This window comes from Arachis hypogaea, chromosome 11 (assembly GCF_003086295.3).
Source record: "Arachis hypogaea cultivar Tifrunner chromosome 11, arahy.Tifrunner.gnm2.J5K5, whole genome shotgun sequence".
NCBI lineage: Eukaryota > Viridiplantae > Streptophyta > Magnoliopsida > Fabales > Fabaceae > Arachis > Arachis hypogaea.
In genome coordinates, this window is record NC_092046.1 from 8,022,507 (window position 1) to 8,042,288 (window position 19,782).

The 19,782-nt window shown below is 32.6% G+C and overlaps 1 protein-coding gene across 1 annotated transcript; it reads left to right on the forward strand.

Annotated features, from left to right (window-relative positions):
• Positions 1-10,842: 10,842 nt before the first annotated feature.
• On the forward strand, positions 10,843-13,773 carry LOC140176006 (uncharacterized). The gene is made up of 3 exons (XM_072205848.1): positions 10,843-10,900; positions 10,961-11,838; positions 12,298-13,773. Exons 1-3 carry the CDS (start codon positions 10,843-10,845, stop codon positions 13,771-13,773), a joined length of 2,412 nt encoding a protein of 803 aa, XP_072061949.1.
• The last annotated feature ends 6,009 nt before the right edge of the window (positions 13,774-19,782 follow it).

Consider the following 19,782-nt stretch of genomic DNA (forward strand, 5'->3'; position numbering starts at 1 on the left):
CTAAACTATGAAAAAAAGTTGAAATTTTATTTGAAAGACAAAAGAACAATGTGTATCGTAGATATAAAATAAAAAATTATGTTATTTTCTATTTTGTATTATATATCATGTTACTATAGTGTCAATGCTATAGTAGCTTATAGTTATGGTATCTTAAAAAGTATTATATATTAAAATTAAAATAATATTTTTTAATTATTTAACAATATTTTTTAATTTAAAAAAAAAAAAGCATTATCAAAAAATTGATGACCAACTGGACCGACTGGACAGGTCGACTGTGCCTATCGATCAGACTGATCACTCTGTCATACTTGGTCAATTGGACATGCCGACCGGGCCAGTCAACTATTTTGACCCAGTAGTTCGGACATGATTGGCGAGGTTAGCCTGGAGCTGGGACAAATGCAATTGTTTGTCGGTTCAACTGAGTTGTTTGGACCATGCCAATTGACTAACTGTGATTATTGATGGTGATAAAAAAGTGTGGTAAATAAATAGTTAAAAATGAAAATATAAAATTAATTTATTATATCAATTTTTAAAATCAAACCGTTTCTGTTTTACATTATTAATTCTAAACACAATAATTCCTTTCAAATCAAATTAAATCAATTTCCTAAAATTTTTGTTCTAAACTTTGTTACCCTTACAGAAACATTGAAGTAAAATGTTATTCAGCATGACACACATGCACAAATTCTATTTAGCTTTATTGGTTGAATTTATATTGGAATTTCTTTTTTTCCGTTTTCATGGTTTATATATATTATATGCTGGATCTGTTGCTCACTCTGCATTTATAATTGTCCTCCATTAAAAAGAAAGTATTGTGATAAGTCCCAAAAGATGCCCATTTTTTCTATGAGATATGAAGCTCCCAAGCCAAAATGATAATAAATGGAGCTTTGAATATTTGACTTTATGTATCTATAAAAAGAGGTTAAGCCGTCAATTTTATACAACAACAACAACTGAATATTATTCTCTCTCCCTTTATACACATAGCAATAATAAAAGCAAATGCTATTTTCTCTTTCTTTATTTTTTATACTCCTTTTTATCTTTATATATATATTTATGCAATTTTCTCTCTGTTTACTTTTTATACTCCTTTCTATCTATATATATATATATATATATATATATATATATATATATATATATTACAACATATAATATTATTATATATATATATAAATTATTATTGAGCTAATTATTTTAATACTAGAGTCTTCTATTTATACATCTTTATTTTATATATATTTTATTTTACAACACGTTATCAACACGAGACTCTGATCAAATTTTTAGGAAGACTCAGGTAACAAATTTTTCATTATGTCGAAACTCTCTCATCTTGAATTCAATGCTCTTGATATATCTGGAAACAATTATTTATCATGGATATTAGATGCTGAAATCCATCTTGATTCAATGGATCTTGGAGATACCATTAAGGCTGAAAATAATGCATCCCAGAAGGATAAAGCTAAAGCCATGATTTTTCTTCGTCGTCATCTTGACGAAGGATTGAAAAATGAATATCTTACATTAAAAGATCCTGCAGATCTTTGGAAAGACCTTGAAGAAAGGTATAATCATCAGAAAACGGTGATACTTCCTCAAGCCCGGTATGAATGGACGCATTTGCGTTCACAAGATTTTAAATCTATAAATGAATATAATTCTGCAATGTTTCGAATCACCTCACGAATGAAATTGTGTGGGGAAAAATAACTGATCATGATATGTTGGAGAAAACTTTCTCAACCTTCCATGCCTCGAATGTGCTCCTACAGCAGCAGTATCGAGAGAAAGGGTTTAAAAAATATTCTGAGTTAATTTCTTACCTTCTTGTTGCTGAACGCAACAATGAGTTGTTATTGAAAAATCATGAAGCGCGCCCAACTAGCACTACCCCATTTCCTGAAGTAAATGTGGCAAATTACCCCAAAAGAGGTAAATGGCAAGGTTTTAATAATCAGAAAAATTATGGAAGAAAAAAGAATTATGTTCAAAAGAGAGGATCTCACCAGAAGTGGGATAAAGAAAGGAATATCGGGCAGAATAAATCAACAGAGGATAAGTGTTTCCGTTGTGGTGGAAAGGGCCATTGGTCACGTACCTGTCGTACCCCAAGGCACCTAGTCGATCTTTACCAGGCATCTTTGAAAAATGACGACAAAGGAAAGGAAACAAATTTTGTTTCAAATGATGCTGAGAACTCCACCACTCATTATGATGTATCTGATTTCTTTGAGGATCCTGAAGGAAATATTGGTCATTTGATCAATGATGGAATAGTTTAATATGTAGGATTGTGAAGTATATATGTAAATAAATAATGTAAAGAACTTATTGTTAAGTTTTATTTTCTATGTATTTAAGTTTCAAATGTGATGTACATAAATAATGAAATATTAATGTTTATGAATTTTGAAATTATTAAATGTGTCAAATTTTAAAATAAAATTTTAGTATATGACATTATTTTATGTACAGTGTTTTTTTTTTAAAATGATTATGATCAAGTATTCAATTTAACTGTGCATACTACTCATTTTATTATTATTTGTTTTTGAAGAGAATGGTAAGGATATGTAATGAAGATGTATGCCTTGCGGATAGTGCAAGTTCGCACACTATTCTCAAAAGTGATATATATTTTACCCATCTTGTGCCAAAAGAGGAATATGTTAATACTATTATTGGCTCAGGCAATGTGATAGAAGGCTCCGGAAGAGCTATAATTTTGTTTCCTGGAGGAACAAAATTTATAATAAATAATGCACTGTTATCTACCAAGTCTCGAAGAAACTTGTTGAGCTTTAAAGATATTCGCCGAAATGGATATCATATTGAGACTATGAATGAGGAAAATCATGAGTATTTATGTATCACAACTCATGATTCAAATAAGAAAGTTATATTAGAAAAATTACCCTCACTTTCATCTGGGTTGTATTATACCAAGATTAGTGCAATTGAATCATATGCCATTGTAAACCAGAAGTTTACTAGCTCAAATGAGTTCATAACTTGGCACGACCGATTGGGTCATCCGGGAACAACCATGATGAGGAGAATTATTGAAAACTCCCATGGACATTCACTAAAGAACCAGAAGATTCTTAAAACTAGTGAATTTTGTTGTGCTGCATGTTCTCAAGGGAAGTTAATTTTAAGGTCATCACCAGTAAAGATTGGATTTGAGTCCCCTGAATTCCTAGAAAGGATTCAAGGTGATATATGTGGACCTATTCATCCACCATGTGGATCTTTTAGATATTTTATGGTCCTAATAGACGCATCTTCAAGATGGTCACATGTGTGCTTATTATCTTCTCGCAACCTGGTATTTGCGAGATTATTGGCTCAAATTATTCTATTAAAAGCACAATTTCCAAAAAATCCAATTAAAGCAATTCGTCTTGATAATGCTGGTGAATTTACTTCCCAAGCTTTTGATGCTTATTGTATGGCTAATGGAATAAGTGTTGAACATCCAGTAGCTTATGTTCACACACAAAATGGGTTAGCAGAATCACTTATTAAGCGCCTCTAATTAATTGCTAGACCCTTGCTTATGAGAACAAATCTCCCAACCTCGGTTTGGGGCATGCTATTTTACATGCCGCAGCACTTATTCGTTTGAGGCCAACGAGTTACCATCAGTTCTCTCCTATGCAATTAGCTTTTGGCCAGCAGCCAAATGTTTCCCATTTAAGAATATTTGGGTGCGCGATATATGTTCCCATTGCGCCACCTAATCGCACCAAAATGGGACCCCAAAGAAAATTGGGGATATATGTTGGATATGATTCTCCCTCTATAGTGAAGTATCTTGAGATACAAATGGGAGATGTATTTAAAGCCCGGTTTGCGGATTGTCATTTTGATGAATCAAAATTTCCAACATTAAGAGGAGAGAATAAGCTTCCTGAAAAGGAACTTAATTGGAATGCATCATCGTTGATGCATTTAGATCCTCGGTCAGGGCAATGTGAACTAGAAGTTCAAAAGATTATACATTTGCAAAGAATACCAAATGAATTGCCTGATGCATTTTCCGATACAAAGAGGATAACGAAATCTTATATACCAGTGAAAAATGCCCCAATTCGAATTGATGTCCCAGTTGGACAAATTGCCACCGAAGCAAATACACGCCAGAAGCGTGGCAGGCTTGTCGGTTCCAAAGATAAAAATCCTCGAAAGAGAAAAGAGGTAAATACTGTTCCTGTTGAAAAAGATATAGTAGAGACACCTGTAGTGATCCAAAATTCTGATATAGTTTTAACGTCAGAAGACGTTCAGGTACCTGAAAATTGTGAAAATGATGAGATCTTAATAAATTATGTCTTTACAGGAGAGAAATGGGACCGAAATAAGACAATTGTCAATGAAATATTTGCATATAATGTGGCATTGAATATCATGCATGAAAATAAGGATCTTGATCCAAGATCAGTCGAAGAATGTCAACTAAGGAATGATTGGCCAAAATGGAAAGAAGCCATGAAGGCTGAGTTAGACTCACTTGCAAAACGTGAAGTCTTTGGACCTGTAGTCCGTACACCTGAAGATGTAAAACCTGTTGGATATAAGTGGGTATTTGTGAGAAAACGAAATGAGAAAAATGAAGTTGTGCGCTATAAAGCCCGACTTGTGGCACAAGGTTTTTCACAAAGGTCCGGTATAGATTATGAAGAAACGTATTCCCCTGTAGTGGATGCGATAACATTGTGTTATTTGGTCAGTTTATCTGCATATCATAAACTGCATATGCATTTAATGGATGTGGTAACAACCTACTTTTACGGCTCATTAGATCGGGATATCTATATGAAAGTCCCTGAAGGACTAAAGATATCTAAACCATCTAGTGAATATTCGCAAGGGTTATACTCAGTCAAATTGCAAAGATCTTTATATGGTCTGAAACAATCTGGACGAATGTGGTATAATCGTCTTGCTGAGTATTTGGCCAAAAACGGATTCAAGAATGATGATATCTGCCCGTGTGTTTTCATAAAGAAATCTGCATCTGGATTCATTATAATTGTTGTGTACGTTGATGATTTAAATATCATTGGGACTCCTGAAGAGATTCCAACAATTATAAAAACTCTAAAAGAAGAGTTTGAGATGAAAGATCTTGGAAAGACTAAATTTTGTCTCGACCTGCAGATCGAGCATACAAAAGATGGGATCTTTATTCATCAAACAACATACACAGAAAAGATCTTGAAGAGATTTTATATGGATAAGTCACATCCATTAAGTCCCCCAATGATTGTAAGATCTTTAGATGTGAAAAAGAATCAATTCCGTCCTAAAGAAGAGAATGAAGATATCATTGGTCCTGAAGTACCATATCTTAGTGCCATTGGAGCGCTAATGTATCTTGCTAATAATACGCGACCTGGCATATCATTCGCGGTGAATTTACTAGCAAGATATAGTTCCTCTCCAACCAGAAGACATTGGAGTGGAATCAAACAAATTTTTTGATATCTTCATGGAACGGTTGATATGGGATTGTTTTATCCCTATGGATCCAAGTCACAACTAGTTGGCTATGCAGATACTGGATACCTGTCTGATCCACATAAAGGGAGATCTCAAACAGGATACTTATTCACATATGGTGGTACAGCTATATCATGGAGGTTCACGAAACAAACGATAGCAGCAACCTCCTCTAATCATGCTGAAATACTGGCGATTCATGAAGCTAGTCGCGAGTGTTTTTGGCTGAGGAGTCTGATTCAATATATTTTGTCATCATGTGGACTGATTGATCATAAGATAGCTCCAACTGTCCTGTTTGAAGATAATACAGAATGCATTGCTCAACTTAAGGGTGGATACATCAAAGGTGATAGAACAAAGCATATTTCTCCCAAATTCTTCTTCACTCATGATCTTCAAAATCAAGGGACAATTGATGTCCAACAGATCCGCTCAAGTGACAATCTGGCAGATTTATTTACAAAGTCACTCCCAAAATCCTCCTTTGAAAGATTCGTATATGAGATTGGGATGCGCCGATTCGGCAAGAGGGGGAGACTGTACTCTTTTTCCCTTGGTCGAGTTTTTTTTTCCCATTGGATTTTTCTTGACAAGGTTTTTAATGAGGCAGTCCCCATTACTAAAGGATTTTGTACTCTTTTTCCTTCACTAAAGTTTTTCCCACTGGGTTTTCTTTAGTAAGATTTTAATGATGCATAATCCTAAAATGATCATCCAAGGGAGAGTGTTGTGATAAGTCCGAAAGGACATGGATGCCCATTTTCCCTATGAGATATGAAGCTCCCAAGGCAAAATGATAATAAATGGAGCTTTGAATATTTGACCTTATGTATCTATAAAAGGAGGTTAAGCCTCCGTCAATTTTACACAACAACAACAACAACAACAACTGAATATTATTCTCTCTCCCTTTATACACATAGCAATAATAAAAGCAAATGTTATTCTCTCTTTCTTTACTTTTTATACTCCTTTCTATCTTTATATATATATTTATGCAATTCTCTCTCTCTTTACTTTTTATACTCTTTTCTATCTTTGTATATATATATACACATTACAACATATAATATTATTATATATATATAAATTATTATTGAGCTAATTATTTTAATACTAGAATCTTCTATTTATACATTTTTATTTTATATATCTTTTATTTTACAACAGAAAGATATTTGGTAGAGGTTTTTCTTTTTTATTTATATTTGGAGTTAGCTAGTGTGTAATATGTGACCCCCTAATTGGTGTATGTAATCGATCCACTTAACTTGATAGGAAAAAGATTAATCTTTCTATGAATTTTTGAAGTCAATGATGACTTTCGATCAATGACATGTGTGTGGTCTATGTATGGTAAGAACAATGAGTAGGCAAAACTGGTCTATTAGTCTAGCTAAAAGATTTAATGTCTTGTCTGTTGCCTTATGAAATGCTAAAAATCTTGATTGAAATTGATTGATTTTGGGGGTCAAACTCTCATAGTTCTTGAAACTTTCCTCTTGGAAGAATAATTAAGCCTAAAGTGAAAATTGATGTACATTTATTAGTTAAAAATTATCAGATAATTTAAATTTTTTTATTAAATTATTATTTAATAATTTTTAACTATATGAAAATAATTGTATACAAGTCTTTGTCTAAACGTAATTATTAATGTTCAAGATTAAAGATGTGAGAGCATAGTTCCTGGTAAAATGTCTAAAATGTTTTGGTCCCTGGTAACCTTAAACATTTAGGATTATTCTTATGGGTGATGCTAGGTAGCTAAAGAATAATTACAATATAAAAATATAATGTAAAAATTTTTATTCTCTTGATAAGTAAGTGATATACACTTTCTTATTACTTATTCTCTTTGTCATTTACCATTTTTGTTGCATGTTTGGAGTTATTAATATTCTTTCCAAAATCAATTTCAGTTTCTCCCAAATTAAATCCCTAACATCTCTCAATCACATTATTATCTATTAAAATGCAATAATTCTCTGTAAAAATTATGAAAATTAAATTAAATTTTTTTAACAACTTCTACTATATAATTTATATTTTACATATAGATTATTAAAAAATAAAAAATAAAATATAAACAAAAATTAAAAAAATAAATTTTTAAAAATAATTATTAATTCATCATATTAAAATCAATAAATAAGCAGACATACGAATATTAAACAAAAATATTAAAATAATTAAAATCATAATCTATTATTACACATATGAGATAATTTGAAGAATACAATATGACGTATAGTTTAAAGTTTGATAATATTAATTATAAAAAATTATTAATTATAGACATCATATGTATGAAATTATGAATATTATGAGTACAAAATTATGGATGTTATTAATATAAAAATATGGATGTTATGTGTATGAATTTATGGATGTTATGAGTAAATTTATCATTTGAATAAATTAATTTAAGAATTTGACATTTTTTTAAATTCAATTATGATAAAATTTAAAAACATCTGTGTTAATTTTATAATTACTTATGCAATAACTAGAAAATGATATGTGTATGAATGTAATATCTAATAAACATGAATTTAATTTTTAGATGTTAGTTGTATATAATTATGGATGTTATGTATATAAACGTATAAATGTTATGTGTATGAACTTAGTTAGTACAATATAATTATAAATACACATAAAAACACACACAAAAAAAATTAAATTAGTTTATGACCATACCTCATCAAAACTAGTGTAGTTTTTCATATTCTAGAAAATTGATTGACTGAAAATAACCTCGTCGGGTGAGTCTATCTGTTATTCAAATTTTTCGTCACTTTCTACCATAGGTACCGTATTAAAGTCGAATTCAAATATCATACTATTTGTAATGATAAAGATGATTTCTTGCAAAATTCTTTGACCTATTCTAATTGTGCTTGTAATAGTATTAGAGTTGTGAATTTTGAATGAAAATAATTGAATTAACGAAAACAAAATCATATTAGGGTAACATTCAGGTTTTGTATCTTTCCATTGAATGATGATAAATGACTTAACAAAAATAGAAAATTAATTATAATAAAAAACGGTAATGATAATAATAATAAAGCAAAAAAATGTTTATGATAATAATTAATTACAATTATTGAATTTATGTAATATTATCGTATTTCTATTAGGTGAAGGAGCATAACAAGAATCAATTACAATGATAAATCATAATCGTTATTAATTATTATTATTAATCTTTATTATATTCTTAAATATAAAAATTAAATTATAAAAAAATATTAATTATTGATTACAAGAATGCCTAATAGTAAGGGATATGATATTATAATTAATATCGTTAATAAGTGGAGTTGATAAGAATACGATAAGTGGAATGATAAGAAAGTGGACTAAAAAATAAAACTATTATAAAATGATGTAAATGAAATATATTATAGAAAATTTTGGCTAATTAAAAACTTTTTGGTTACCAAACTTTTTCCTATTCTTATTCTATCATTATTAATTAATTACTGAATTAAATTTAAGAATAACTGGTCCTCTCGTTACAAATAGCAAAGTCTATAAATAAAGGATCAAAATTTTTTAAAATTAAAAATTAGTAAAATAATAAAATAAAAAATTAATTACTGTTAAATTAAGATAATAAAATATATATTTTATAATAATTATAAATTTAATAATAATTAATTTTTTATTTTATTATTTTATTAATTTTTTTAAAAAAAAATCTAAATTCATAAATAAGGACAATTTAACCATTAAAGACACAACCTTATAAATGAGATTGTTTTTTAGTCCCTCGGAGAATATTTCACCTTCAATTATTCATTCAAATAAGCAGGAGAATATGCTGCATAAACGCAGACCTAATATCTGATTTCTCCTGCTTTATGGAAAATATAATTAGGTTACAATGAATAGGGTCATAAGATAGAGTTCAAGTTTCATTCTAACTATATTCGTGTTAAATCTCTCAATTCGAATTTTATGAATTTAAATTTTTTTAAGTGAAAAAATTGATAAAATAATAAAGTAAAAAATTAATTATTATTAATTTTATAATTTTTATAAAATATATATTTTATTATTTTAATTTAAAAATTATTAACTCTTTATTTTATTATTTTATTAATTTTTTATTTTAAAAAATCTTAATCGAAATTCTATTACATCTTAAAATTTTCAACTCTATACTATTTGAACCAATTTATAAAAATTAAACTCATCTTTACTTAAATAAAATATTTAATTCTTCTATTTTCGGTGCTAGACACGGTAGATTTTTTTTTATTAGAAAAGATCTAATATATGTAGTCATGTAGACTTATTCCTCCGAGTTACGAGAATTTATTAGACTTCTATTTCACTACGTAATGTGTTGAAATATGACACTTGAGAGTTGAGACTTTTGAATTTAGACTTTTTGTGTGTAGCTGTTCAAATTTTTATATACATTTTTTTCTCTCTTTTAATTATCTTTTTCTTTCTTTCTTTAATTTCTTTTTTTTTAATCTTTTCTTACATGAGTATTTGTTGAGGGGGTTATAGCTAATATATATAATAGTATTTATTTATTTTGATCCTCAAAAAATTTCAGACAAAATATTTTAGTCTTCAACTAAAATTAATTATTTGATTGGTTCTTAACAATTAACTCCGTTAATCACTTAGATCTTTTACTCTATCAACTCTAACGGAAGACAAATAATCCCTGACAACTTTAATAGAAGACAAAATAGTCCCTGATCTCCTCTATTTGAAAATAATATTGTTTTCTTCCAATTTTCATCATATCTTGCATAACTCTAACAGTCTAACGTTGCAACTTCAAACTACACAATACACACTCTGTAACTTTAATGTGCATAAGAAGAAAAATCCTCAACTTGTTCTCAACCAATTCATACTCAGGAAACTAATGATTATGTCTCTCAAGTAATTGTCGTTTTCGATGAATCCCATGAATCTAGACAGCAAGTCTGTGATAGAGTTGAGTTAGCCAAGTGAAGTTAGCTAGTGCTGTTAGTAAACACAGTTAGTTAGACATTACTGTTAGAGTTAGCTTTTGTAATTGTAGCACGTGTTAGAAGTTAGTTATGACAGCTGGATTTACCCTTTGTATATATATAGTTAAGTCTCAAGCCAAAACGCTGAGCTAGATGATTCACTGTTCACAAAATCAAATCAATACAGATTCAGTTTTTCTCTCCTTCTCTCTGCTTTCTCTGTTTCTGCACTCTCAATCTTCCCTCTCCATTTCCTCTTCTTCTTGATTGAGTCTGGTACCTCTACATGGTATCAGAGCTCAGATCTGTTATCGCAATGGCAGAAGAAAACCTAGTAACCGAGCATTCAACAAATGTATCGCATGCAGCTCCAAGTTTCACCTCCTCACCGATTTTCATGAAACTTGATGATGATAACTTCCTACAATGAAAAGATCAAGATGAGTCTACAATTGAAGGCAACGATTTGCTTCACCACATCACGGGTGAAAGAATACCGACAAGATTCGATAGATCTGGAAGAGTAACTCAAGAATTTGCAGCTTGGAAGAGGCAAGATGCTCTATTGAAGTCCTGGCTTTTTGCTTCAATGACAAAACCGTTTACAACTCGCATGGTGGGATGCATCTACTCGTACGAAATCTGGAAAAGGTTAGAAGACCACTTCTCCTCTCAAATTAAAGCTAAGATAGTGCAGCTGAAAAACAAGTTGAGTACAATTAAGATAGGCAGTTCAGTTAATGAGTATGTGTTAGCGATTAAAGGAACAATTGACGCCTTGGCCTCAGTAGGGGAACCTATGCGGGAAAGTGATCATGTCAATGCCATCTTGAATGGTTTAACTGAGGAATACAGCACAGTTATCACCTCAGTGGTAGGAAGACCAGTAAGTATCGCAGTTGGAGAACTAGAGACACTCTTATTGACTTATGAAAGTATGCTGGAAAGGTTCAGAAAGTCAGACTCATTCATACAAGCAAATGTGGCCGAAGGTGGAGGATATTCCCAAGGCTACAACACAAGAGGAGGATTCAGAAATGACTATAGAGGCAGAGGGGGCAGATCAGCCAGAGGAACTCATGGAAGCAGCAATAATTTCATATATGACAGGGGCTATTATAATGGACAAGGACAGTTCAGGTCCAACAATCACAACTACAGGTCTGATAGGAGTGACAACAATTACAAATCTGATGCTCAATTCCATGATGATGTGAGGTTTGGCAACGGTTCAAGATTTGGGAATGGCTATGATCCCAGGTTCACTAATACTGAAGAATCAAGATTTGTGAGAGAAAGACCAGTTTGCCAAGTTTGTGATAAACTTGGACATACAGCAAATACGTGTTGGTATAGGTATGAGAGAAATGATAGTCCGAGAGGTCAAGGTGACAGGATAAGCTCCCAGCCACTCCAAGAACCATAAGCAAATTTAAGCAACGTACTGAACACACCAGCAACATTGCAAGATCAGAATTGGTATCCAGACTCAGGTGCAACGCACCACATGACTACTGATCAACAAAACCTTATGCAAAAAGAGAATTATGAAGGGACAGACCAGGTGGTTGTAGGAAACGGATCAGGTTTACACATTAACCTTGTTGAAAAATCTTATTTTAAAACTGATTTGAGTAATAAAGAGTTTTTGCTACACAAGTTACTTCATGTCCCTAACATCATCAAAAACTTACTCAGTGTATATCGATTCTGCTGCGATAACAATGTTTACTTTGAATTCCACTCTAATGGCTGTTGTGTAAAATCTTAGGGAACTAGAGAGGTTGTCCTACATGAAAAAGTTGAAAGAGTGATGTACAAATTTCTGAACTTCACCCCATCAAATAAGACAGCTGCCTTTATCTCAGCTGTGTCCACACCTAATCCCTTTCTTCTATGGCATAATCGATTGGGTCATGCCTCTAATAATATCGTCTCTTCTGTTTTAAAATCATGTAATATTGTTGCTCATTCAAATAATAAAAACCTGTGTGATTCTTGTTGCATTGGCAAATCTCATGCTTTTCCTTATCCTCCTTCAACTACTGTCTATATTGCTCCTTTAATGCTAGTTTATTCAGATATTTGGGGTCCTGCACCCATTCCTGACTTGAATGGAAATTTTTACTTTGTCAATTTTGTTGATGCTTACAGCAAATTTACTTGGTTATACCTTATTAAAACTCGCTCTCAACTCAAATCTGTTTTCAAGTATTTCCAACAAATGGTTAAGCTGCAATTAAACTCTAAAATCAAAATGTTTCAATCTAACAATGCGGCTGAATATGTGAGCCGAGCTAAAGATTTACAGGTGCAAGGGATCATGCACAGGTTCTCCTGTCCACACGAACATCAGCAGAATGGCAGTGCAGAGAGGAAATATAGGCATGTTGTGGAGAAAGCCTTAGCTATCCTGGCTGGAGCTGGCATGCCAATGCAGTATTGGGGGGAGGCCTTTGTCATGACAATACACCTAATAAACAGGTTGCCTACTCTAGTCTTGAAAGATCAGTCACCCTTTGAGAAACTATTTGGAAAGAAGTGTGACTACTCCAGGTTGAAAACCTTTGGCTGTTTATGCTTTCCGTATTTGCGACCCTACAACAGACACAAACTTGAGTTTAGATCAGCAGCCTGTGTGTTTTTAGGCTACAGTGCAGTTCACAAGGGCTACAGGTGCCTTACTCCACAAGGCAAAATAATTGTTTCCAGCAATGTAGTCTTTGATGAGTCTCAATTTCCCTTCAAAACTGGAACCTTCATATCCTCCCCTAACCCAGAAAAAGCTCCATCCCATATTCATTTGTCTCCAACCATTCCACTTATCAAGAGATGTCCAACCCATCTCCCACAACCTTCCTTATCAAATACCTCAAACCAACTCAATCAGTCACAAACACCAGCAGCTATACAGCTTCAATTATCCTCACACTCTTCACCTACACAAGCAGTCTCAACAACACCCTCTATCTCTAATACCTCTAGTCATTTTGCTTCCACCTTCCCTGCACCCTCAGCTCCCTCTGACACAGCAATTTCAGTCCCTATTTCTGACCTAGAAATTGTATCTGACAATCAACCAGATCTCCAAATCCTACCTCTAAACACTCACCCAATGATCATAAGGAGTAAGAATGGGGTGTTCAAACCCAAAGCTCTCCTAGCTGCTACTGAACCTAGGACAGTGAGAGCTGCCTTGTCTCACCAGCCTAGAAGGCTGCTATGGATGCAGAATATGATGCTCTAATGAAAAATCACACATGGAAGTTAGTCACTTTACCTGAAGGCAGAGAAGCTGTTGGGAGTAAATGGGTGTTTCGAGCCAAGTACAATGCAGATGGCTCCCTGCAAAAATACAAAGCTCGATTGGTAGCTCAGGACTTTTCTCAAAGGCCTGGCTTTAACTTCACTGAGACTTACAGCCCTGTGGTAAACCCTACCTCAATCATAATTGTGCTCACACTAGCTCTATCCAAAAGCTAGAAAATTAGGCAACTTGATGTAAATAATGTCTTTCTGCATGGTGACTTGGCCGAGGATGTCTATATGAAACAGCCAAAGGGATATGAAGTTGGTGATGGCAGCTTAGTATGCAGGCTCACAAAGGCTCTCTATGGCTTAAAGCAGGCACCAAGGGCCTGGTATCACAAGCTGTCCACAGCCTTGCAACACTTGGGGTTTAATGCCACAAAATCTTATGTCTCTGTCTTCATCAGTTTTAGGCATAACTCAGTGGTAATTGTATTGGTATATGTAGATGATATACTCATCACAGGGGACTCTGATGAAGCAGTTTCTCAAGTAATTCAGCAGTAGAACAATCGGTTTGCACTAAAGGACATGGGTGAACTGCATTATTTTCTTGGTGTTCAAGTCACTAAAACTGCTGGGGGTGGTCTAATACTCTCACAAGAGAAGTATGTCAGAGACCTACTCAAGAAGGCGGATATGGAAAATTGCAAACCATGTCAGACTCCTTTGCCTTCTTCAGTAAAGTTCTCTGCATTTGGTGGTTCAGTGTTCAAAAACCCAAAGCTATATAGGTCAGTGGTGGGTCGCCTGCAGTACCTAACCATCACTCGACCAGAATTAGCCTATAGTGTTGGCAAGGTGTCTCAGTTCATGCAAGCACCTTTAGATGAGCATTGGAAGCCGGTAAAAGGATGCTTAGATATGTAAGTGGTACAGCAAGTTTTGGGTTACACTTGCATAAAACTACCATTCACAACATTAGAGCCTATAGTGACTCTGATTGGGAAGGAGATCCGGATGACAGAAAATTCACTGGAGGCTTCTGTGTTTTTCTTGGAGAAAATCTAATTTCCTGGAGCTCAAAGAAGCAAGGTGCTGTTGCCAGATCCAGCACTGAAGCTGAATATAGAGCTATGGCTGATCTTGTGGCTGAATTAATCTGGATCAATAGTCTCATGATTGAGCTTCGTGCCAAAATCTCAACACCCCCTTCAATGTTCTGTGATAATCTAAGTACTGTATTGCTTGCTGCCAACCCAATTCTGCACTCAAAGTCTAAGCACTTTGAAACTGATTTGCACTTTGTTCGAGACTATGTGTCTAAACAGGTAGTTCAAGTTAGTCATGTCCCTGGTACAGTAAAACTAGCTGATGTGTTGACAAAGCCCTTGCCAAGTGCTGCGTTTCTAGCATTCAGGTCTAAGCTAATGGTAGAAGACTTGAAGAAGCTCAATGTTGCTGGACTCAATCAAGAAGAGTCAAGGGAGGAAGCAGTCAAGGAGCATCCTAAAAACTCAAAAAGGAATAATGAAGCAACAACAGAGAGACCAATCAGCAGGGGTCATGATGGAGTTGTTCAGTTAACAAGTTTGAAGCAACAACAGAAAGGCCAATCAGTAGGGGTGATGATAGAGTTGAGTTAGCCAAGTGAAGTTAGCTAGTGCTGTTAGTAAACACAGTTAGTTAGACATTACTGTTAGAGTTAGCTTTTGTAATTGCAGCATGTGTTAGAAGTTAGTTATGACAGCTGGATTTACCCTTTGTATATATATAGTTAAGTCTCAAGCCAAAACGCTGAGCTAGATGATTCACTGTTCACAAAACCAAATCAATACAAATTTAGTTTTTCTCTCCTTCTCTCTGCTTTCTCTGTTTCTGCACTCTCAATCTTCCCTCTCCCTTTTCTCTTCTTCTTGATTGAGTCTGGTACCTCTACAGTCCGATTTGTTAAAACCCGCCGTCGTTGCTATCTCCCTCCTCCTCTACCCTATCATCTCCATGGCCACGTTGTCCACCTATCACTCTAATTTCTTCCTTCATTTTTTTCTCCGAACCAATGTTTAGTAATCGCTTTAGTTTCTATATGAGCAGCGACGGTGACATTGCTCGCTGTACTGATAGTTTGGATGCGAGGTCGAAGCTATCTGCCAACTTAGTCTCCGGGAGAGAAGGAATGAAGCACTCGAGGTCCATTTCGAATGAGAATTTTCATATGATGTCGAAGGAGAATCTTCTCATTATGTCATAATGTCGAACAATCTATATTGCTTGTCGAAGAGTGCAGAAAGGCATACCCTTGGGGTAGTTGTGAAACTTGGTCTTGAGGATGTAGTGGATGTTGTCGGGGTTGGAGGTGATACTGTTATTGAGGACGTAAAGGTAGATGCTTCTGGTAAGTGAAGTGCAGAGAAGGCCAGGTGGGTGTACCAATCACAAATATTTGAGAAGTGTGTGGTTCATGATATGTGGAGGTAGGTACGACACGTGTGGCAGTTACACCATGACTTAATCTTGGAATTGAAGAGAAAAAAGGAAAAGATAGAAAAGACTATGAAGGTGAAGAAAGAGAGTATGAATATTAGTATTATACAAGATACGATAAAAATTAAGAGAGAACAGCATCATTTTCGAATAGAAGAGGCAAGAACTATTTTGTTCTCTGTTTGTTAGAATTGTCAGAGACCATTTTATCTCCCGTTAAAATTGATAGAACAAAAGACTCAAATGATTAACGAAATTAATTATTAAGAATCAATCAAATAATTAATTTTAACTAAAGATTAAAGTGTATGATTCAAAATTCTTTGGAACTAAAATAAATAAATACTCTCTCCATATATATTACTTTAGTTATTCTTTTCGCGTAGCTTTAATTTTTTTTATATATTCCTTTAATTTGTTGGCTTTCATAATCTCCTTTCTCTAAATATGTTTTGGGTCCCTTCAGCACAAGAAGACATTAAATCTCTTATGTCATGCATGATGCATGGCTATATATATATATATATATTCTTTGGCGGTAGTCACTTTTATGTTTTTCTTATATTATGTTTTTCTTTTGTTTCCTTTCTCTACTACGGATAGTGTCTTTGGACTTAGGAGTTTTATGGATATAGATGAACTTAGAGCTTATTTCAGAATTATTAAGAGTTTGTTCGGTGAGTTTTTATTAAAAAATTAAGTAATTTTTTAAAAGGATTTTTTATATAATAATTATATTTAAATATAATAATATAAAAATATTTTTTGTGTAAATAAAAATAAATTTAAAAAAATATAAATTATAACTTTTAAAAGAATATGTTTTTTTATTTTTTAGTATTTTTATTTTTATTATTAATTTTTTTAAATATATTAAAAAATTTTTAACAACTTAATTAATAATACCTAAACGAGTACTAAGTCATTGAAAAAAGATCTTATTTTAATAATTTTTATTTTTAGTATATTTGATAAAATTTTTAGTAATAAAAATAAAAATATTAAAAAAATAAAAATATCATTTTTTAAAAGTTATTATTTATATTTTTTATTAAAAAATTTTTTTAACATAATAAATAAACAAAATAGTATTTTTGTATTATTATATTTAAACATAATTAATAAATAAAAAATATTTTATATGAGATATTTAAATATTAAATTAATTTTATTTTTTTAAATAATATATAAAAAATAGTTTAAAAATTTTTTTTTAAAAAAATTTACCCAAATAAATCTTTAATATTTTTAAATTTTTTTTTTGTCTTTTTTATGACAATAAATTATCCCATTGTTTATCCCTCAACCAAATATAACTTTAAATATAGTAGTAAAATATATATTGTCATCATCAAGCGTATATGAAAATCGGATATAATGAGACTTGCTCGGACGGAATTAAAAAAATAAAAAAATAAAAAATACTAAGTGTCTAAATTTTTTAAGTAACTAAATTTAATTAAGTTGTTAAAATTTAAAAACTATTTACGTGCTACTTTATCTTTCTTCGTCTTCCTTCTCTTTTTCTTCTTTCTTCTTTAACATTATCGTCGCTCCAGTTATTGTCGCGGTCATCACTGTAGCCACCGCTGTTTCTTCTTCTTTTTCTTCTTCTTTTTCTTCTTCTTGATGATGATGTTATCGTTGATGTTGTTATTGTTATTTAATTTATTCTTTTTTTTCTCCTCATCCTCTTCTATTATTATTATCGCCGTACTCATCGTCTTCATCATCTTCTTCTCTTATAAATATTTAGAAGATTAGAGCACAGAAATTTTGATACACAATACATAAATTTTGGTGTGCAACACACAAATTTTAGTATACAACATAAAAATTTTTGAAGAACCATATGTCCAAAACATTAACATCGAACTAATGAAATACGCACAATACATAAATTTTGGTGTGCAACACAAATTTTTGGAGGACTACATACCCAAAACATTGACTCATTCATGAATGAATTTTTGATGGTATAGAATTTCACAAATAAAATCTCGTTGCTAGTATAATTTCTAAACCAACAAAGAATCCTCTCATACAAAAATTTGGTTGTCACAAGTAACAAACCCCTAAAAATAATAACCGAAGTATTCAAACCTCGGGTCGTCTCTCAAAGGAATTGCAGGGAAGTGTTCTTGCTATTGGTTATGAGTTATATCTTTGAGATTTTGATAAGAGACATGAAAGATAAATGGCAAAAGAATAAAACTAATGGCTAGGAAAGCTCTTGGCAAGGTATGAGAATTAGAAGTCCTATCCTCATTATCATCATCAATTATGACATCAATTGTCCATTACTCCCACTTAGTCAACCTCTAACTATGGAAGAAAGTCAAGTGGAGAAATTAACTTGAGTCCTCAAGTCCTAGTCAACTCCTAGGGAAATACTAGAGTTAGTGGAATTCAAATCAACTAACAACTTTCAATTATCAATTAACAAAGGAATTTGATAACTCAAGAGTCTCCAATTACTCAACCAAGGCCAGGAGGAGAAGAATCTACTCTAACATCCTTCCAAACATTTAATCAAACACTTGGAAGGCATCAAAAGAAAGTAAGATAAAATTGCAAGGAATCTAGATCTACACTACTCAATTGCAAGGAATTAAACAACAACAATTCAAATCAACAATAAAGGAACATGAATCATGAATTGCCTTAAAAGAGAAATAGAAGAAACAAGAGTGCATTAACATAAAAATAAAGAATTACAAGAATTAAGTGCTAAACTAGAGAGAGAATGTAGAAGAACAAGAATTGATAAAGGAAGAGTAAATCAAAGCATAAAATTAACCTAGATCTAAGAAATCCTAATCTAACCTAATCCTAATTCTAGAGAGAAGAGAGAGTTTCTCTCTCTAGAAACTACTTCTCACTAAAACTAGAAATTAAAAATGTGTAAAAGATGTGATCCCCTTCAATCCTTGGTTCTTTTAATCCTTTCCCGCCAGAATTCCACTCAGAATTGGGCCTGGAAACCCTCCAAAATTGCTGAGCACGATTTCACTAAAGAAGTCACGTGCGAGCGTTGACGTGTACGCGTGGGTCACGCGTACGCGTCGCTTGGCAATTTGCGTTCCATGCGTACGCATCACGTACGCGTCGTCATGCGACCTCATCGTTTCACGCATGCGTGTCTGCTGCGCGTGCGCGTGGAGTGAATTTCTCCCGATCCTTATTTTCCATGATTTCTTTATTTTGCATGCTTTCCTCTTCATTCCTTTGATCCATTCCTAGCCTTTTCAATTTGAAATCACTAACAAACACATCAAGACATCTAGTGGAATCAAAGGTGAATCAAAATTAACCAATTAAAGGCCTAAAAAGTATATTTTTACACTTAAGTACAATTTAAGGAGAAATTATGAAACCATGCTATTTCATTGGATAAATGTGAAAAAAGTGGATAAAAACCACCTAAATTAAGCACAAAATATATCACGAAATAGTGATGCATCACTCATCCAACTAAAAAATATATTTGCAGTAAAAATTTGTATGCTATGTATAAAAGTTT